An 18,650-nucleotide genomic window follows, 5' to 3' on the forward strand; every position below is an offset into this window, starting at 1 on the left:
GCGAATGACTATTTTCCTCCCAATATTTGATGAAAAGATGAATACTTACCTTTAAATTTGAAAGAAAAAACTAATTTTCCATCTATATATTAAATTTTAATTTGTAATTTTTTTTTATAAAAATTATAAAAAGAAAAAAAATTCTTCTAACTAAATAACAATTTGCCTTGAAAGTTATTAAATAATTTATATCTCTAATTTATATTAATTTAAATTAAAAAAAAAACTAGTACAAGTATATTAAGAGATGTAAATAACATATAATTGTATGCTTGAAACAATTTCTATTTTTTGTAATTTTAAGTTTTTTTAATTCTAAAAAAGTTTGAGATGTTTTTGAAATTTTTAAATTTTCTACTGCCCTTTGTAAATTTAAAAGTTACAAATATACCCCTAAAAATGAATAAATATAACAAATTAGGGATGTAAATATTATATTAAAATTATTAAAATATTATTAAAATATATAGGATGAATATGAAAATTTTTAAAATAAGGTAGTCGACATATTCATTTACCCATAAATAAGTTTTAATTAATGACACTTATACCCTTATTTACACTTTATACGATATTTAGAAAAAATAATATAAATATCTTTTGATTGTAAAACTCACTATTGATTTTAGTAGACAGTGGGAAAGATTGATCATTGATTTTAATAATTGGATAGAAAACTTAAAGGGTAAGAAATAATTATTTGGCCTTAATTAAAATATCTTTTGTCTAGTTTATTTGGATTTCGTACCTTGGATACGAGATGGCTTTTGTTGTTTTCCGAGAGTGGTCCATGGCGTGACGGTGATGTTTGGATTGAAAAAGAATAATTTCACATGCAATGCAAACATCAGAAAGCCTAATCTGACCATTTTCAAGTTTTCTAGGCAAAACAATTGATGTTATCTTCATTCCATCTCATCGCCGCGTATATGATAAGAAGATTGAAAAGCATAAAGCAACTCCAAGGAGGAAAAACAAGCTCTCTAGCTAGCTATGGAGAACCAAGGAGAGTTTCATCTCCAGCAAAGAAAGGGACGAAGAGTTATACTTTTTCCCTTGCCTTTACAAGGCCACATCAATCCCATGCTTCAGCTTGCAAGCATTCTCTATAACAAAGGCTTTTCCATATCCATAATTCATACAAACTTCAACTCTCTAAACTCTTCTAACTACCCTCACTTTTCTTTCCATTCAATCCCTGATGGCCTGTCGCAAAGTGAAGCCTCCTTTGCTGACATGGTAGCTCTTCTTTCACTCCTCAATGTTAAGTGTGTGGCGCCATTTCAGGATTGCTTGGGGAAGTTGCTGTCAAATAGTGTTGACGGGGAAAAAATCGCCTGCTTAATCACGGATGCCGTCTGGTACTTCACCCAAACTGTTGCTGAAAACCTTAAGGTCCCGAGACTCGTGTTACGGACTAATAGCGTCTCTTCTTTTCTTGTTTTTGCTGCCTTTCCACTCCTACGGGAGAAGGGCTATATGCCCGCACAAGGTGCAAACTTTTGTTTCTATCCTTATCTTCTTCTCTTTTTTGTCATTTTTTTTTTCCACAGTAACTGTAGCTTGATGGTAAAAACTAGGGTTTTATTAAAGAAAGTCAGGAATATTAAGAAAGAGAAAGATTTGAACACTTTGAGGGAATCAACTTTTGAGTTGGGTATGATAAGAGTGTTTGGGTTGCAGATTAGGTTTGGGTGGATGGTGTAATTTCAATTGGTGAAATGATTTGAGTTGGGTATGATAAAAACAACTGACCTAATTAGGTTTGAGTCGGGTATGATAAGAGGGTTTGGGTTGCAGATTAGGTTTGGGTGGATGGTGTTATTTCAATTGGTGAATTGATTTGAGTTGGGTATGATAAGAGTGTTTGGGGTGCAGATTCGGTTTGGGTGGATGGAGTAATTTCAATTGGTGAATTTGTTTGAGTTGGGTATGATCAGAGTGTTTGGGTTGCAGATTAAGTTTGGGTGGATGGCGTAATTTCAATTGCTGAATTGGGTTGGGTTAAAGGGATTGAACTTGGCTGGTATAAGGCCTCTAAAGCTTCAAGCTTCTAATTGTAATTTCAATATCTCGAAAAAACTATATCTTAAAAACTAGTTATTAAGATTGAAAAATTTAAAACTATATAAATGTTAAATTAAAAATCTATACTTTCTAATATAATATTCAAATATCGTATCTTGTATTTAAGATCTTAATATATTATTATATTTCACAATCTCGATTCTTATATATATTGGTTGTATGTTAACTTTAAGGATTTATCAAAGAAAATTGAAAAAACTTAAAAGAGAATTGACTATAAAGATAAAGATATGATGATTGCGAGGAGATTAACCTCCAAATTGGACAAAGACTTTGAATTATATTTTATTGTTTCTTAAAAAATAGCCAAAAGACATTATATATGATATTTCTAATCATTTATAAAATTTTAATTAGAATAATATAATAATCTTTCTATAAAAAGGATGAATCAAATTAGGATTAAAATCTCTAAAATTGGGAAATCCTTATATTAGATTGATATATTCTTGAAACTACATGCATTATAGGAGAAATGATAGTAGTGTATTCTTTTTCTAGTATGCAATCAAGAATTATCATGCCATCGAAACTTGAAAGAGAATTAAGTACAATCCTTATAGTATTTTATTTCTTCTTTCTGCATTGTTTTATTCCTTAGATTGTGAACCTGAAGCACCAGTGCCAGAGCTTCCACCCCTAAGAGTCAAAGATATTCCAGTCTTCGAAACACGCATTCCCGAGACTCTTCACCAGGTGCAATTAGGCTTGATTAATCAGACCAGGGTCTCTTCAGGTTGCATATGGAATTCTTTTCAGGACCTTGAACAAGTTTCTCTTGCAACATTACAGAAGGAATTTCCAGTCCCAATGTTTCCTATAGGTCCGTTTCACAAGTACTTTCCAGCTTCTTCAAGTAGTTTACTATCACAAGACCGAAGTGCCATTTCCTGGTTAGACAAGCAACAACCGAAATCCGTAATTTATGTGAGCTTTGGAAGCGTTGCTGCTATTAACGACACTGAATTCTTGGAGACAGCTTGGGGACTAGCCAATAGCATGGTGCCATTCTTGTGGGTGGTCCGGCCAGGATTAGTCCGGGGAGCAGAATGGACTGAACCATTGCCAAAGGGGTTTCTGGAAATGCTCGATGGAAGGGGACATATTGTGAAATGGGCTCCCCAACAAGAGATTCTAGCTCATCCTGCCATTGGAGGCTTTTGGACCCATAACGGCTGGAACTCCACATTGGAGAGTATATGTGAAGGTGTCCCCATGATTTGCCAACCTTGCTTTGGTGACCAAATGGTGAATGCAAGATATGTAAGTCACGTTTGGAAAATTGGGTTGCACTTAGAGAGAAAGTTGGAGAGAGAGGAGATAGAAAAGACAATTAAAAGAGTAATGCTGGAAGAGGAAGGCCAGGAAATGAGAGAAAGAATTATGTATTTGAAGGAGAAAGCTGATATTTGTCTAAAGCAAGGAGGGTCTTCGTATCAATCTTTAGAGAACTTGATTAATTACATTTTGTCATTCTAGGCATTCCAAACCTGTCTAAAAAGTACTCTCCATATTCAATTTACTATTTGATATGTAATTGTCATAATCAATTTAACCATGTCTAACAATATACAGTTCATTTTTTTTACTACACCATTTTATTACAAAATATAAGGAATTATTATTTGTCTAACAATCCTTTTTTCTTTAAAAAGCTTTTTAAATTGTTTGGACAGATACATACATCTTTAGTTAGTTTGAAGATTTTTAGCTTTTTTGCCTAAATGATTTTCAACTTGACTAAGATAGTGTCTAAATCCTCTCTTGCCCAATGTGATATAATTTAGCATGTCAAGAGTTTTAACCTTACTATCAGAGGTAATAAACAACTAGAATGACATACACTGGATTCATTCCCTAGGATTCGGAAGGCAGGCCTGTGACCCTGCTTGTCTCTACAAGACTTAAGGCCTGTGTCCTACAAAATCGCACACCACCTAGAGCTTATACACCCTGCTTTCCATACGACTATATACAGCAGCAAAAGAACATTATACTCCACAGGATCAACCCCAAATTTATCCAAAACTATGCTACCTTTTATAAAGGTCAAATTAGAAAAACATAATTAAACTAACCGGTTTGTTCTGAAGACCATGTCTATTGACAAAACTATACACACATTGTAACCTTTCAAATGATTTTCTACCATATTTCTAATTGCTAAATGCACAATTCATAAGGGCATAATAAATTTCCAAGCACCGACTCCGTTAGATTCTAGTTAGCAATGTAGCATTTTTGTTAACCTGGTTGACAAGAACCATGAACTGATGGGGTTGCAAAGAGCTTCATCTCAGGACATAGACTGTATCGACCTTCTTTGCACTGATTGCTTCGCCAGCAGCTTATCCCCGGTTTGAGGCCAACACGATCACCTGGCACTGAAGTCCTCACTTCACTTCCCACCTTCTCTATGATCCCAGCACACTCATGACCAATCACCATAGGCTCTTTCACAACAAAATCTGCACATCTCAATGTATGAAACATACACAACATTCATAGAGTTCTTGATTAAGAAACTCAAAAATAAAAATAAAAAATAAATCCGATTTGAGTCTTGCATACGGATTCATATGTTTGAAAGGGATAAAAACAGAATCCTGATAACATAGCAATACAAAACTTGAGTAGACTACTACAAAACAACAAAAGAGAAAGAAACATAAAAAATTACCCAGAGGATGGAGGTTGAAAGGTTAAATCTTGAGGGTGTTGAGACCCATAACCCAAGAAGTCATTTTCACTTCTTCTCCATCCTTCATTTCTCCATGTGACATTCCTCTTTCCCCATATTTTGTTGGGAACATGTAACAACAAAGCGAGTCGCAACCTCCAGCTTGGTGCAAGGATTATATTAGTTCGAAAATAACCAATGATTATATTTAGTATTATTTTAGTACTGTGCAATTAGGAAAATTAGCAGTATTTTATTATTTTGCAAATAAGATTTTTTAGGGAAGTAAGATTCATTTTGCTAAGGCTATATAAACAGTTGAAATCTGATAAAACTTTCTCCTCTTTCCTTTGTCTTCTGGGAGGTCCTACTCCCTCAGTAGTTTCTTTCTAACATATATGCTTTGATTATTCAGAGACACACTGTAGAAAAAAGGTCTTAATCTTGAAGCCACAGAGATTGATGATTTACAGTGGGATATTATCTGTTCAAAGATTTTTTTTTCAATCTAGAAAATGTGAAAAAGAAATGTTTATGGGATATGACTACAAGTTTGACAGTGACACGCCCAACTGGGGCATAAGTTATTTGTGGAGATGATTAATTCTAGTGTTTTTTCTGATTCAATTAGTTTTTTTATTTTCTAAGAGTCACTGTTAACTGAGAACAACTCATCGTATGTCGACAGAGATGTAAAAACGAGGATGGTTTGGTGATTTGAAGTCCCAACACAACTCAGTTATCTTCTTTGTTTCTATCCATTTCCAATTTCTTGAAGATAAATAGTCAATGTCTATCCATTTATTTTAATCGGTAATACTATAACTCTCTTAATTTAACAATTTGAAATTATTTTTCAGCACTTAAACTGCAATAAATCCTCTAGATATTGAACATAAAAATCAGGATATTACTATTTGAAATTTCATAAAAGGATTCGTGGAAGACTCTTCCTTAAAAGTGGATAACTCAAGCGTTTGTTGGGTAAGCACATGATATAAAAGACAGAACGGAAGGAAGGCTTTTTGATCAGAATCCACTGGGCTACAGTGCTTCACTTTTGAGAGGAAAAGATACAAGCAACTCAGAGAGAGGGTGAGAAGGAAAGGGAAAGATGGGTCATAATGGTGAAGAAGTTAAGATAAGCGGAGATGGAGAGGAGAACATGGCAGCTTGGCTTCTTGGAATCAAAACTCTTAAAATTCAGCCTTACCAATTGCCTTCTCTTGGTATATGTTTTGCTCTTCTTCCTTTTAGTCTTCTGAACTGATGTCTTAAGTAAGATGCCTTACTTTCATGTTGAATAAATTGATGTGTTGCTTTAGGCCCTCAAGATGTGAAAGTGCGGATCAAAGCTCTTGGTATATGTGGAAGTGATATTCATCACTTCAAGGTTAGATGAACTTATTTAACTCTGCAAATCTTGTTTAATTAAAAAAAAAATTAGGAAGATATTAGACCCTAATGCCTGCTTAAAGTTGTTCACAGACAATGAGATGTGCAAATTTCATAGTGAAAAAGCCAATGGTAATAGGGCATGAGTGTGCTGGTATCATAGAAGAAATTGGCAGTGAAGTTAAGTCCTTAGAGGTGGGTGATCGAGTAGCACTGGAACCCGGTATTAGTTGCAGGCGTTGCAATCTTTGCAAAAATGGTAGCTACAATCTGTGTCCTGAAATGAAGTTCTTTGGATCTCCTCCAACCAATGGCTCCCTTGCCCATAAGGTGATCAATCCTATGTCTTTGCTTTCTCAAATTGACAAATTTCGGTAACTTGAAATTTATAGACATCCTTGGTCCAATGATTAAATATTGTCCATTTTGAACATACAATATATTAGAAAACATCAAACCGTCCAAGCAACCAAACATCTCTCCCATGTTTTGCCGACATGAGATTTGCCTCACAAATGTTCTTTTGTTTTTCACTTCTACCAGGTGGTGCATCCAGCAAACTTATGTTTCAAGCTACCGGAAAATGTGAGCTTGGAGGAAGGGGCCATGTGTGAACCTCTGAGTGTTGGTGTCCATGCGTGTCGCCGCGCAAATGTTGGCCCTGAAACTAATGTATTGATCATGGGATCAGGACCCATTGGCCTTGTTACCCTATTAGCTGCTCGAGCATTTGGTGCCCCCAGAATTGTAATTGTTGATGTTGATGGCCACCGTCTATCCATTGCTAGGGACCTTGGGGCAGATGCAACCGTTCAAGTTTCAACACTCGAAGAGGTTGAAAAAATAATTATATTTGTTCCTGAAGCTTTCAAATGGACGAAACCAAATCAAAATTTGTTCTGTTTTCACTTCTGTTAAGTTTTTTTTCAACAGGATGCGATTGCTGAGGTGGTAAAGATACAAAATGCCATGGGTTCAGGCATTGATGTGAGCTTTGATTGCGTTGGGCTCGATAAGACCATGTCAACGGCTTTGGCTTCCACTCGTTCGGGCGGCAAAGTTTGTCTCATTGGGCTGGCTAAGAGTGAGATGACTGTTCCTCTGACTCCAGTTGCTGCAAGGTGAGCTATTTGCAACTGTCAGCAGCTATTGCAGATGACTTTGAAATTTGCATAGTAGTAATTATGTTTTTTTTCCTTTGTTGGTAGGGAGGTGGATGTAATTGGGATATTCCGGTATAGAAATACATGGCCGCTCTCCCTTGAATTTCTGAGAACAGGCAAGATTGACGTTAAGCCATTGATAACCCACCGGTTTGGCTTCTCACAGAAAGAGGTAGAAGATGCCTTCGAAACTAGTGCTCGAGGTGGCAATGCCATCAAAGTCATGTTTCATCTGTAAAAATAAATGGCTCAAGCTGGAGGTAAACTGATGATATCATTTACCAAGAAATTTATATATGATGACTGCCAAAATCTGAGAGAGCAGAGATGGTTCAATGCTGCGAACCAGAGAGCTCAAGAGAAGTAAGGAAGAATTTCGTTTTCTATATTGCTTGCTTGTTCAATCTTTACATGAAATAGTTTATATACTGTAAATCCTAATCTGCCTTTGGTAACAAAATATAAATCGTACAAATATGGCTGTGCTTTGAATGGAGAAATATTCTGCTAATCAATATGCGATCTCTGAAAATCTGGGATATGATTGAATGGTATAATGTAGATACGATTTCCAGGGATAATGTAGGATCTCCAGGGATGTGATATGATCTGATTTCCAATGTGATATGATCTGATTTCTGATAATGACTGTAACAGTTCCTTCCAATTGTTTTGTGATGACATTTACTTCAATGGAAGTCCAATTAGATGGCTTTGGCACATTAACCTCCTTCATCAACTCCCTAATCTTTTAGCATCATCCCATCTAACTGAACCTACGTAAGTACTTGACAGGAGAATGTAGTTCCCACTGTTAGAAGACTCCGATTTAAGAAGCTTGTTTTGTAGCAATACCAGCTAGAGCCAAATTCCCAAGAAGCTTACAGGCACTCAGAAAAATTCTCCAGAGTATGACCTCTGGCTCTTTTGGCATTGTCTTCATAAACTCGTATGCTTCTCTAGATTGCTAGAGCGGCTAGATAGCTTACAAGCACTCAGCAAGGCCTGAGTAAACTTGGAGTCCATGAAATACGATCCAATGCCTTCTCAAGCACGCCGCATTTGCAATACATATCCATAAGTGAATTCCCCACTTATGTGTCTGACTTGATACCATACCTCTGTATCTATTCATAAATCGCCTCTTCCTTGTCTAGTGAGCCCAGATGAGAAAGAAAGCTTGCCACTTTGATTTCATCAGGCTTCACCTTTGCTAACATCATGTCCCTAAAAAGCTTCACTGCCTCAGCAAATTGGTTACCTTGAGAGTATCCCGTGATCATAGAGGTCCAAGATCTTACATCTCTTCTAGGTATCACATCAAAAAGTTCCTGCGCTTCCAATAAGTGCCTTACTTTTACATACCCCATTATCATAGCATTCCAAGAAACACATTTTTATCACACATTTGATTAAAGTGCACACATATACACATACGTATCATTCGTAGACTCTATGTTCGTTTGCCTTTGCGCTGTGAATATATAATATCTTGTCAATTATGTATCACATTTTTCACAAGATTTTCAGAGATTCACGATAGGCATTGTGAAGCACTCCATCTATTCTTGCAACACTGGATGTGAGGTAATTATGTTGTTATAGATTTTATCCTACGATACGATTGAAAACCATCAACGTGGATCATACAAGTTAACTAAAAACGAAATAAACTTTGTATAACATGAGATACGAAAAATTGGTCTATATAAAAATAGATTTTTATGAGTTTTATATAAAAGTGGTGGAGGGTCAGGTAAACTCATATCTCGTGGGTTGGGCTAAAAAAAGGGGGTTTGGGTTGGGTTGTCTGTGGCATACGCAAATTTAGAAACTAAGCTTATGAACTAGCTCGACACGCCTAACACTATTCAATTTATGAAAAATGAAAATTAATATTTTAATTTTTTGGAATTGAAAACACTTACTAATTATTAATGTTTGTTATCTCTCTCATGATATCATATTTATTAATTTTAATATCTTTTGGTTTTTTATGAAACATTAATAATTAATATCATAGAATCCCAAAACATATTATACAAACAATAAAGTTTTGTGTATAATTTTATTTACAAACAATAATGTATCATAATATAATTAGATATTATTTTATTTTTAATTTTTAACTATCAAATCATATAATGATATATTATTATTTATGTATAAAATTATGTACAAATATTACAAACATAACATTACCCTTATCCAAAATATAATTAAAAATCTTAAAAAATATATATAAATTAATATCGTTGAAAACCCAGAAGTCATTTATCATTAATTAATATTATAAAAAATAATTAATAATTAAAAATAATATATAACAATACACAATTGGGGCCAACCCAACCCGACATAACTTGATGTCACGTTTAGATCTTTTTATCAATAATAAATGGAAGTAGCACTTGAGTTGTGTGTAGCAATGCAACTCACATGTCACAATATTAAGTAAATGCATACTTTACAATCTTTGAATGGTCTTTTACCTAACAAGTAACTTAAAAGAAGACGCAACTCTTCCCCAATAAGAGATTGCAAAGTAGCAATGTCTTGATAATGAAATCCACATTCATGCATGTAGAAAGAGTGCTTCTTTCTCTTGTGATGAGGGGATAAAATGACTGGAAAAGGACATCCTTATCCTGCTTTAGCCAATAGTTTCCAAGGTTTAATTATAATTGACATGGAACCATGCAACTCCAATCTACACCATATTTGAAATTACAGAAATATGTATATACACTTTTAAATATATAATATATTATATAAATAAAATATTTTAATATAATTAGATAATTTTAAATTAAAGATAACATAATACCTAATTACATACTAATACAAAATTATATATCAAATAGTAAATTGAATATTGAATATACTATTTAAACAAGTTTGGAATGTCTAGAATGACAATATGTAATTAATCAAGTTATCTAGAGATTGGTACGAAGACCCTCCTTGCTTTAGACAAAGATCAACCTTCTCCTTCAAGTACATAATTCTTTCTCTCATTTCCTGGCCTTCAGCTTCCACCATTACTCTTTTAATGGTCTTTTCTATCTCCCCTCTCTCCAACTTTCTCTCTAAGTGCAACCCAATTTTCCAAACGTGACTGACATATCTTGCATTCACCATTTGGTCACCAAAACAAGGTTGGCAAATCATGGGGACACCTTCACATATACTCTCCAACGTGGAGTTCCAGCCATTATGCGTCCAAAAGCCTCCAATGGCAGGATGAGCTAGAACCTCTTGTTGGGGAGCCCATTTCACAATATGTCCCCTTCCATCGAGCCTTTCCAGGAACCCTTTTGGCAATGTTTCAGTCCATTCTGCTCCGCGGACTAAGCCAGGCCGGACCACCCACAAGAATGGCACCTTGCTATTGGCTAGCCCCCAAGCTATCTCCAAGAGCTCACTCTCGTTTATAGCAGCAATGCTTCCAAAGCTCACATAAATTACGGATTTCGGGGGTTGCTTGTTTAACCAGGAAATGGAGCTATGGTCTTGTGATAGTAAGCTACTTGAGGAAGCGGGAAAGTACTTGTGAAATGGACCTATAGGAAACATTGGGATTGGAAATTCCTTGTGTAATGTTGCAAAAGAAACTTGTTCAAGGTCCGGAAAAGAGTTCCATATGCAACCTGAATAAACCTTCGTCTGATTAGTCAATTCTAATATCACCTGGTGAAGGGTCTCGGGAATGTCTGTTTTGAACACTGGAATATCTTTGACTCTTAGGGGTGGAAGCTCTGGGACTGGTGCTTCAGGTTCACAATCTAAGCAGTACAACAATGGAGAAATAAGATATAAAATACGATAATGATAGTCTTGAAGCTACATCAATCAAGCTACTGCGGTAAAAAAGGTAACAACAAGAGAACAAGATAGAGATAGAAACAAATTTTGCACCTTGTGCGGGGATATAGCCCTTCTCCCGTAGGAGTGGAAAGGCAGCATAAGCAAGAAAATAAGAGACACTATTAGTCCGCAACACGAGTCTCGGGATCTTAAGGTTTTCAGCAACACTTTGGGTGAAGTACCAGCCAGCATCCGTGATTAAGCAGGCGACATTTTCCCCCTCAACACTATTTGACAGCATCTTCCTCAAGCAATCCTTAAATGGTGCCACGCACTTAACATTGAGGAGCGAAACAAGAGCTACCATGTCAGCAAAGGAGGCTTCATTTTTCGACAGGCCGTCAGGGATTGAATGGAAAGAAAAGCGAGGGTAGTTAGAAGAGTTTAGAGAGTTGAAGTTTGTGTGAATTATGGATATGGAAAAACCCTTGTTATAGAGAATACTTGCAAGCTGAAGCATGGGATTGATGTGGCCTTGTAAAGGCAAGGGAAAGAGTATAACTCTTCGTCCCTTTCTTTGTTGGAGATGAAACATTTTTTGGTCCTCCATAGCTAGAGAGCTTGTTTTTCCTCCTTGCAGTTGCTTTGTGCTTTTCAACCTTTTATATAAAATACGCAGTAATGGGATGGTGGAATAAAGATAACATTAGTTGTTTTGCTGCCTTAGAAAACTTGAAATGGTCATATGGGTTTTCTGTTGCATGCATTGCATGTGATGAAATTATTTTCTTACTTACTGAAATTTGAAACACCATCATCACTTCATAGACTACTATAGGAAAACAGCAAAAGCCACCTCTCATACAAGAGGTATTAAATTCAAATAAACTCAAACTTTTCACTTAGATATGTTGTGAAATTGGTAATTAGAGTTAGGATTTTATCGATACGTAATTCAATTATTACGATTAAAACACCACCATCACTCCATAAACTACTATAGGAAAACAACAAACGCCATCTCATATATAAGAGGAATGAAATCCAAATAAACTCAAACTTTTAATTTAGATAATTTAGTGATTGTAAAATTAGGAATTAAATTTTAGAAACCAATTAAGTTAAGAATTTAATTTTGATATGTCGTTAAAGAAAATTTAAATATATATTCTCTTATACATAAAATTTTCTCTTTTCTTATTGAATCCACCGTCTAAAAAGATTTTCTTTTTAAATAACCTGTACATGTTGATTAATATTGAAGGGCTAGAAACCTGCAAAGCAAATGATTTTAAAATGACAGAAAATAACACCTCAATGTCAAATAAGCCAACAGGATTAGGTTGTTCCACCGAGAACAGCCCCCAGATTCGCAGAAGAAATTGCTAAGATTCCTAAGAACAAGAAGTCAAAGAGGGCGGATCGGAGCAACGTTGTCAAAAGCCACATTAATTGCCATCTTCATCTGTCTAACTCTCGTGATAGTTTCATCTTTGCTTTTCTTTTTTTTTTTTAAATGATAGACATCCTTCAATTTTTTCATAGATCTATTTATATTTAGTAGATAAATGCTATTTATGTAATTTTATTATTCATATTTATCATATCATATATTTTGATTTATTTCATTTATTTTTTATTTGAAACAATATAATTATACATAATAAATATCACATTGGATAATAAGATTAATTTTACATTAGATAATATTATGTGAATTTAATATGAATACTGATTTAGAAAACAATGGTGATGAGATATAATTAAGTAATTTTAAATTAATAATAAAATAAACATGATCAGATAATAATTTATTATCTTTAATACTCATTTAAATGCATGCAGGGTTACTCAATTCTACCCATATTCATTAAATTAAATATAAATATAATTAGGTTTTTGGTTTTATTCTCTTTTCCCCAAATCGAATGTAATTAGGTCTTTTGTTTTACATTTCTTTTTCCAAGTTAAACTTAATTAAGTTTTTTTACACCTTCTTTGTTCCTCCAATTTTTTTTGATTTCAACACATTTTCTTTTCATCATATTTAGATTCATCCCGTTATGTTTTCCATAGTTTTAATATTATATTTTTATTAAACAATAAAAAATCTCAATGATTATAAAATTTTAGGATTAGAGTTTATGTATGGTTCAATGTTAAAAATTGAACAAAAATATAAAATAAAGTATCAATGTGTATAAAAATCATAATGTTATTTATAGTAATTTAAATTAAATATAAAATTTTCAATATATATAAACTATGTGTATCAATTTTGAGTATATAAATAGTCTTTAAATGACGTATCATCATATGATGTGTAATTTTTAATTTAAGATAAGATAACATTCAATCACATAATGATACATAATTTAGATACTCAAAATTGTATATATATAACATTACTCATATATAAATGTGGAGTAAATCAACTAGATTCCCTATTATTATTGTTCAATAATAGTAAAATTCTAAAAACATCATTAGTTTGTAGTTTACACACGAATAAAACTATATATAAAATCTATATATACAAACTTATTTATACTAATTGAGATAACAATTAATAACTAGATAATATAATCGTTTATTTTTTTATTATTTTAAAATCACCCGTTCAGATATTACTTGTTTGTAAATATTGTATTACTTGTTTACACACATTTGAAGTAAACTAGATTCCTTTGAAGAACAGTCAAATATTTTATCATTTACTTTTTGTAGTTGATTTGGCAAGGAATATGAAAGGAGCAGGTGGAGACTCTGGAACATACAAGCTAAATCCTAGACCTCACAATCTTCAGTTTTCTTTTTGAAATAATAAGCTAAATGGACTACGATTTACCATAAAATAATATTAGGCATATCTTTTTTTATATATATTTATATATATTATTAATAAATTAAATATTATTTTATTTTATTTTAATTTAAAATTATTTAATTATATAATAATATATATTAAATATATATTTATTTATATATTTAAAATAAATATATATAATTAGTTTATTTGCCGTATTATTAAAGGAGCTCACGTTGTATGGTCAACTAAAGTTATCAGTTCACATCACACCCATCAAATCATGGGCTAAAGGGGCCTTACATTCCTGTTCCGTGTACATCGAAGTTGAATCTTATACTTGGTAAAACTGTAGCTCATTAATGGCGGGGAAAAGGTCTACTTTCAATCTAAGTTTTAGCTGAAATTTAAAATTATATTTATAATAATTAAAAATTTTAAATTTTTATTAATAACCCAATTTTGGTTAACTTTTTTGGTTAGAAATAAGGATAAAATAGTTATTTTATTATTTATATTAAAAACATATAAAATTTGTTACTTTTTTTTCTCTAAATTTTAAAAACTAACATTTTATCTTTATTTAAAGTTTTTAAACTTTGAAAGTGACATTTTCATCCTCAAACCTAGAGTTTCAATATTTTTCAAACTTAACTATCCCTCATAACTTGCAAAAAGAATAGTTTCACCTCTACTCTTCAATTTCAACTTTCAACATCCCTTCTGGTGTTGTCTCCGACATCCTCTCTGACCTCCTCTTTCTCTTGGTGCGACAGTAAATGGTGCAACAAAAAGATCTTCATCTCTTCGTCGCGTGATATGGAGATCTCTTCATCGCAACACTTATCGTCGCACCAAGAGAAATAGGAGGTCGGAAAAGATGTTGAAAAGGATGCCGAAAGTTGAAATTGAAGAGTGGGGGTAAAACTGTTATTTTTAAAAGTTATAAGAGAGCAACTAAGTTTGAAAAATATGAAAACCGTAGGTTTGGGATGACAATATTTCTTTTCAAAATTTGAAAACTTTAGACAGGAGTGAATTATTAATTTTTAAAATATGAGGGAAAAAAGTAACATGTTTTATATTTTTTTAATATAAACATTAAAATAACTATTTTATTTTTATTTTTAACAAAAAAAAGTTAACAGAAATTGGGTCATAGGCAGAATTTGGGTTTTTCAACTACCACAAATATGATTTTGAATTTTAACTAAAACTTGAGTGAAAATTAATTTTTATTCCTTAATAGAGATAATTGTCCAGTAGAGGCTAAATAACTTAATCCTTATCCTCATTTACTCTTTACGAAAAAAAAATTCTCTTTTTCCTCTCTTTATTCATACAGAAAAAATTTCTTACACTTTTCTTTTCTTATCTCTATTATAAAAAATAATAAAATATATCTTTCGTATCGTGATATATTTATAATAATTCAAACTTTTAAGGTTATTTTAATTTTTAATATATAATTGGTTACCCAGTTTTGGATGATGGGCACCAGAGTATAATAGGGGTCTTAGGCCAGACCTATGCTCAAGTAAACTGGATTCGATTCCTTTGAAGAACAGTCAAATATTTTACCATTTATTTTTTGTAGTAGATTTGGAAAGTAACATCAAAGGAGCAGGTGGAACATATGTAAGCTAAATCCTAGACTTCACAATCTTCAGTTTCCTTTCTTAAATCATAAGATAAACGCACTATAATTTATTTAAGTATAATATTATATGTATCTAATTTTATATATATATTTATATGCATTATTAAGTGATTAAATATTATTTTATTTTTAATATAAAATTATTTAATTATATAATAATATATATTAAATATATATCTATTTATATATTAAAAATAAGTATACATAGTGTAATTATTTGCCAATTATTGAAGCAGCTCACACTTTATGGTCAACCAAGGCTATCAGCTAACATCATACCCATCAAATCATGGGCTAAAGGGGCCTTACTTTCCTGTTCCGTGTACATCAAAGTTGAATCTTATCTTAATTTACTTTCATTCAAATTCAGTTGAACAATTCAATTCAAATTTTTTTTCTTTTTAATGGATCGAATTGAACCTACTTGGTAAAAGCTATACCTCATTAATAGAGATTGTCATATAGGTATAGGTAGAGGTCGAATAACTTAATCTTTATCTCTATTCTTTTTTTACAAAAAAAAAAATTTCTTCTTTCTCTCTTCATTCACACAGAAAAAATCTTTTATATATTTTTTTCCTATCTCCATTGGAAAAAATAATAAAATATTTTTTAAGTGTCAAGACATATTTATAATAATTCAAACTTACAAGGTTAATTCAATTTTGAGTATATAATTAGGTATCCAGATTTTGTATCATCATATGATGTGTGATTTTTAATTAAGGATACAGTAACACTCAATTACACGATGATATATCATCTGAATACTTAAAACTGGGTATATAATCACACAAAGCATTGTTCATATATAAATGAGGAGTAAATCAACTAGATTCCCTATTATTGTTGCAATAATAATAAATTCTAAAATCATCATTAGTTTGTAATTTAAACACGAAAAAAACTATGTGTACAAACTTATCTATACTTACTGAGGTTATAGCTTGTGACTAAATGATGTAATTGTTTATTTTTTCTATTACTTTAAAATCGTTTAATCAATTACAATCATCTCAATTTGTACGAATTAATTTATACAAACATATTATATTGCTGATTTGCACGCATACAACCACTAGAGTGTGTACTTAGAAACCCTTATAAGTGGAGCCCAACTCAAATTCCAGCATGAAATGCTCGTTTGTTAAATGGGGTTTCCAAATTTTGGGCCACTAAAGTTGTGAATGATGGGCAACACTGTATAATGGGCGTCTTCGGCCGGACCCATGCTCAAAGAGTAAACTGGATTCCTTTGAAGAACTGTCAAATATTTTATCATTTAATTTTGTAGTTGATTTGGAATGGAATATCAAAGGAGCAGGTGGAGGCTGTGGAACATATAAGCTAAATCCTAGACTTCACAATCTTCAGTTTTCTTTTTGAAATAAAAGATAAATGGACTATAATTTACCCTAGTATAATGTTATGTGTATTTATTTTAAATATACAAATAAGTAATACTCATATATGTTATCATATGATTAAATATTATTTTATTTTTATATATCAAATATATATACTTATTTATATATTCAAAATAAATACATATAATTTAATTGTTTACCGTATCATCGAAGCAGCTCACAGTTTCTGGTCAACCATGGCTATGAGCCAACATCATAACGCATCAAATCATGGGCTAAAGGGTCTTTACGTTTCTGTTCCGTGTACATCAAAGTTGAATCTAATCTTAATTTATTTTCATTCAAATTCAATTGAGCAATTCAATTCAAATTCGTTGTTCTTTTTTTTTTTTTTTTAATGGATTGAATTAAATCAACTTGGTAAGATCTACACCTCATTAATAGAGATAGTCATGAGAGTAGGGGTTGAATAACTTAATCCTTACGGGGCGTTTGGTTTGGGTAATGTTTGATTACTAAAATAGAAAGATTACCTTAAAGATAGATTACTTAGAAGATTACTGGGTATAAATTATTACTATGTTTGATAAAATTTGATAGGTATAAATAATTATTGTGTTTGGTTAAAAGTAATAAAAGATTACTAGTAAAATATTTTACTTAAATGCCCTTGAATATAATTATTTTTAAATATTTTTTATATTATTTGTCATATTAATTAAAAATAAATTTATTTTTATCTCAAAAAATTAATAAATAATAATTTTTCTATAATAAACTCAAGATTACCTCAGTAATCATTAAATACCTAAGGTGAAGGTGGTAATCAGATTACCACCTATATTACCTGCCACGTCAGCATTGGTAATAGAAGATTACTGTAATCTTTTATTACTGACAAACCAAACAAGGGAATAAAAGATAGATTACCAAGGTAATCTTAAAAACCTTTAACCAAACGCACCCTTATCGTTATTCTCTCCCAACGAAAAAATTTCTTTCTTCTTTCTCTCTCTATTCGTGCAAAAAAAATTTCTTACATTTTTCTCTCTTTATCCCTACTAAAAAAAATAATAAAATATTTCTTAGGTTTCATAACATATTTATAATAATTCAAACTCGCAAGGGTAATTCAATATATAAAAATTTAAAATATATAAAAAAGAGAACAAAAAATGAGATATTTATTCTCGTTTCTGTTTTGTCATTACTAAGATTTTAGTTATTTTCATCTTCAAATCTGTCATCGTCTTTATCAGAGACTTTCCTCTTCGTTTGAGAAGAGATAAGTTGAAAATTTAATTTTACATTCAAACTGTTATCTTTATTTGTTTGAAAAAAAAAAAAAAGGGTAAAATCTTAACCAGAGAAATTTTGATCCAGATTAGCTGAATATTATGCAAGGGAATTTGAATGTGGTAGTTTTTGGTCACTTTTATTTGAGAAGAACATCATCTATGACCGTGAAAAATGGGGAATAAAGTTAATTCAATGTCACTTTCTAACAGTTTCCGCCATTGAAAATATGGTGGAAAAGCTTCATGACCCAGATTAATTACAAATACTTCAACAATAGCCACCAATTTATTAGTGAAATCAATGTTGTCAATCACTTCAATTTGATACTCCAGTGGAATGTTGAATAATTTTGATTCTAATGCAATTAAGGGCATGAATTAATTAT

The 18,650-nt window shown here is 32.0% G+C and overlaps 3 protein-coding genes and 1 long non-coding RNA gene across 5 annotated transcripts; 2 read left to right on the forward strand and 2 right to left on the reverse strand.

Moving 5' to 3' along the window:
* The first annotated feature begins 842 nt into the window (after positions 1 to 842).
* Positions 843 to 3,676, forward strand: LOC123197314 (UDP-glycosyltransferase 76B1-like). The gene is made up of 2 exons (XM_044611555.1): positions 843 to 1,492; positions 2,690 to 3,676. Exons 1-2 carry the CDS (start codon positions 994 to 996, stop codon positions 3,565 to 3,567), a joined length of 1,377 nt encoding a protein of 458 aa, XP_044467490.1. The 5' UTR covers positions 843 to 993; the 3' UTR covers positions 3,568 to 3,676.
* Positions 3,677 to 4,105: 429 nt separating this feature from the next.
* Positions 4,106 to 5,410, reverse strand: LOC123197317. The gene is made up of 2 exons (XR_006497864.1): positions 4,769 to 5,410; positions 4,106 to 4,556 (listed from the first exon to the last, which is right to left on the reverse strand). It is a non-coding gene; the product is annotated as an uncharacterized LOC123197317 (long non-coding RNA).
* Positions 5,411 to 5,613: 203 nt separating this feature from the next.
* LOC123197316 (L-idonate 5-dehydrogenase-like) lies at positions 5,614 to 8,046 on the forward strand. Of its 2 annotated transcripts, XR_006497863.1 has the most exons (7): positions 5,614 to 5,997; positions 6,094 to 6,161; positions 6,257 to 6,493; positions 6,707 to 6,997; positions 7,097 to 7,284; positions 7,372 to 7,625; positions 7,971 to 8,046. XR_006497863.1 is itself a non-coding variant. In XM_044611558.1 (6 exons), exons 1-6 carry the CDS (start codon positions 5,883 to 5,885, stop codon positions 7,562 to 7,564), a joined length of 1,092 nt encoding a protein of 363 aa, XP_044467493.1. In that variant the 5' UTR covers positions 5,615 to 5,882; the 3' UTR covers positions 7,565 to 7,841. The 2 variants fall into 2 exon arrangements, 1 of the variants encoding a protein (XP_044467493.1); XM_044611558.1 differs by lacking the exon at positions 7,971 to 8,046 and having other exon boundaries at positions 5,615 to 5,997; positions 7,372 to 7,841.
* Positions 8,047 to 10,182: 2,136 nt separating this feature from the next.
* Positions 10,183 to 11,859, reverse strand: LOC123197685 (UDP-glycosyltransferase 76B1-like). Its single transcript, XM_044612023.1, has 2 exons — positions 11,245 to 11,859; positions 10,183 to 11,111 (listed from the first exon to the last, which is right to left on the reverse strand). The coding sequence occupies exons 1-2, from the start codon at positions 11,741 to 11,743 to the stop codon at positions 10,234 to 10,236; spliced, it is 1,377 nt and encodes a 458-aa protein (XP_044467958.1). The 5' UTR covers positions 11,744 to 11,859; the 3' UTR covers positions 10,183 to 10,233.
* Positions 11,860 to 18,650: the final 6,791 nt, after the last annotated feature.

Source organism: Mangifera indica, chromosome 15 (genome assembly GCF_011075055.1).
Source record: "Mangifera indica cultivar Alphonso chromosome 15, CATAS_Mindica_2.1, whole genome shotgun sequence".
Taxonomy (NCBI): domain Eukaryota; kingdom Viridiplantae; phylum Streptophyta; class Magnoliopsida; order Sapindales; family Anacardiaceae; genus Mangifera; species Mangifera indica.

Bases quoted from the DNA above. Each gene is read 5' to 3' on its own strand.
- LOC123197314 (XM_044611555.1), top strand. From the start codon at position 994: ATGGAGAACCAAGGAGAGTTTCATCTCCAGCAAAGAAAGGGACGAAGA. The intron at 1,493-2,689 runs GTGCAAACTTTT...TTTATTCCTTAG, and splicing joins GGGCTATATGCCCGCACAAG to ATTGTGAACCTGAAGCACCA.
- LOC123197316 (XM_044611558.1), top strand. From the start codon at position 5,883: ATGGGTCATAATGGTGAAGAAGTTAAGATAAGCGGAGATGGAGAGGAG. The intron at 6,494-6,706 runs GTGATCAATCCT...CACTTCTACCAG, and splicing joins ATGGCTCCCTTGCCCATAAG to GTGGTGCATCCAGCAAACTT. The intron at 7,285-7,371 runs GTGAGCTATTTG...CTTTGTTGGTAG, and splicing joins CTGACTCCAGTTGCTGCAAG to GGAGGTGGATGTAATTGGGA.
- LOC123197685 (XM_044612023.1), bottom strand. From the start codon at position 11,743: ATGGAGGACCAAAAAATGTTTCATCTCCAACAAAGAAAGGGACGAAGA. The intron at 11,112-11,244 runs GTGCAAAATTTG...TGTACTGCTTAG, and splicing joins GGGCTATATCCCCGCACAAG to ATTGTGAACCTGAAGCACCA.